This window comes from Lepidothrix coronata, unplaced genomic scaffold, assembly GCF_001604755.1.
Source record: "Lepidothrix coronata isolate B3197 unplaced genomic scaffold, Lepidothrix_coronata-1.0 Scaffold385, whole genome shotgun sequence".
In the NCBI taxonomy this organism is placed as follows: domain Eukaryota; kingdom Metazoa; phylum Chordata; class Aves; order Passeriformes; family Pipridae; genus Lepidothrix; species Lepidothrix coronata.
Genome location: NW_016690565.1, coordinates 149,714 through 152,179, shown reverse-complemented (window position 1 = coordinate 152,179; position 2,466 = coordinate 149,714). Strand labels below are relative to the sequence as shown.

The following is a 2,466-nucleotide window of genomic DNA, read 5'->3' as shown; positions in this document are numbered from 1 at the left end:
GGGGTTAATGACCATTAACGACCCTGAGTTGGGGCAAAGGTCACACGGGGCTCTCCAACCCTCCCTGGCCCTTCTGGACTCTCCCGTTGGTGTGTTTGGGATCCTGGGAAGTTCTGGGGGAATAAACTCCCAAAACCGGCGGCACGGGGAGATCTTTTGGTGCCTCTGCTCAGAGCTGGGCCTGAGCCAGGCCTCGGGTGACCCCAAATCCAGGAGTTCCGTGCCCCAAAAATTGAGCATCTGCCACCAGGAGGGTTCCAGAGGGCTCCGGGGAGGACAGAAGAGTCTCCCGGAGTTGTCCATCCCTGGGAATACTCCTGGAGTGTCTCGACACCTCCCTCCTGCTCCACTTTGTCCCTGTTTTCCCAGGTTGGGAAGGGCTGCTGTGCTGCTCTGAAGGCCATGGGCTCCATCGTGTACGTGACAGAGATCGACCCCATCTGTGCCCTCCAGGCCTGGTAAGGGCTCGCACCCAGCCCGGGTTGGGGTTGTTTTCCCAGGAAAAACTCTGTCCAGAAGCCACTGGGCAGAGATCCCTTCCCAAAGGGACGCTGGGGAGGTGTCCAGGGATTCTCTGCACCCTGGAGGGACCCACAGCTCCATCCTAAGGCAGAGAAGGGTTCTGGCTAAAGCATCCCCTGGTTTATCCATATCCCACGTGCCGGGGGTGCAACCACAACCACACAGCCCAGAGGGCAGTGACACGGACTGGGGGGTGTTGGGAACGAGCTGTGCCCTTTGGAATGCCAACACGGGATTCCCAGTGCCCTGCACACACCTCCCCGAGGGGTGTTTTGGTTCTGTGACCCCCCCACCCCTCACAAACCCCTCACCAGGACCCCACACGGGGCCGAGCACCCGCCGGCCTCGTGTCCTCCAGGGACGGGCTGGTCTGGAGCTCCCACATCCCAAGGTGTGGGATGGGACATCATTGGGAAAGCAGAGTCCCCAAAACACCCAGAGCCTCATCAAACCCTCAGCCTTTTCCTGGCCACGGGGTCGTTGTGGGGAGAGAACTAACGAGCTCTGCTTAATTAGCTGAGCTGATGAACTTTGGGTTCCTCTGCGACCTTCAGGAGGGGCACATCCAGCACCCCCAGCCTTAACTGGGAATTTGGTTGTCCCCAGTGTGTGTCCCTTCTAGGAAGGAGTTTGCAGTGGGGGGGGGGGAAAAGCCTCAGTAAATGGGACATACAGCAATTAAAAAAAAAAAAAAAAGGCTTTTTTTATAGTAACTCTGATTTTGCAGCTTGTGAGAGTCTCAGAAATGAGCTCTGGGGAGGACTGTCAACAAATCCCAAAAAAACATCCTGCCCCTGTTATCCAAACACACCTTGCTGCTGAAGGCAGGGAAGACTCAGCACTTCTGAAGGCTCTGTAGGTGCCTAAATGTGGATTTCGGGGTTCAGGAGAGACATCTGCAGGGCTGGGGCGTTTTTTTAGGACGATCCAAATCCGCACCGACACAGATTCTGCAGCTCCTGGATGTGCTTTGCAGGAGGAGCAGCTTTTAAAAAACCTGTCTGGATTGAGAACTGAGGTTTGCAGGCGAGAAGACCTTGACAGAAAACACGAAACCCCAAAAATCTCTTTTTCACTTCTTCCCACAACAGTCCCAAATCCTTCAGAAACTTCCAAAACGGCTCAGGGTCCGTGGCCCTTCGGGTGCTGCCGCCCTGTTTTCCAGTCTGGCGTTAGAAAGTTATAATTAGTGCCTGAAAATCCCTTTTTTTTTTTCTATTTTTGGCGTGTTTCTGCTGCTTCTCATCCCCTTCTCCCCCCTCTCTCCCCCCCCCAGCATGGACGGGTTCCGGCTGGTGAAGCTCAACGAGGTCATCAGACAGGTCGACATCGTCATCACCTGCACGGGTACCGAGGGGGAAACCGGGGACCTGACCCCAAAACCACCTCCAGCCCTTCCCAAAAGGGGAAGGGGAGGTGGGTTGTGACCCCGGATTTCGGTGTCTGGCAGGGAACAAGAACGTGGTGACCAGGGAGCACCTGGACAGGATGAAGAACAGCTGCATCGTGTGCAACATGGGGCACTCCAACACCGAGATCGACGTGGTGCGTGTGGGGTCGGGGCTGGGGGGGGCTTGGGGGATGGTGCTTTGGGGTGACTGTGCTCTGAGGTTGGGTGGTTTGGGCTGAAGGTGGTTTGGGGACACGGTGTTTTGGGGTGATGGTGGCTTGAGGTGACTGTGCTTTGAGGTTTGGTGTTGGGGGTTGATGGTGCTTTGGGGTGACTGTGCTCTGAGGTTGGGTGGTTTGGGCTGAAGGTGGTTTGGGGACACGGTGTTTTGGGGTGATGGTGGCTTGAGGTGACTGTGCTTTGAGGTTTGGTGTTGGGGGTTGATGGTGCTTTGGGGTGACAGTTTTTTGGGGTGGCAGTTTTTTGGGGTGATGGTGCTTTAGGGTGATGGTGCTTTGGGGTAACTGCTTTGGGGTGGCAGTTTTTTGGGGTGA

General features: G+C 56.0%; 1 protein-coding gene across 1 annotated transcript in view; it reads left to right on the top strand.

Moving 5' to 3' along the window:
• Window positions 1-204: 204 nt before the first annotated feature.
• The window catches only part of LOC108509657 (putative adenosylhomocysteinase 3), a gene marked incomplete at its 5' end in the record, with an annotated part of 9,186 nt that continues 6,924 nt past the window's right edge, over window positions 205-2,466 (top strand). Inside the window, 3 exon segments of the mRNA XM_017839195.1 lie at window positions 205-458; window positions 1,799-1,869; window positions 1,973-2,211. Coding sequence (XP_017694684.1) covers window positions 205-458; window positions 1,799-1,869; window positions 1,973-2,211 — 564 coding nt within the window.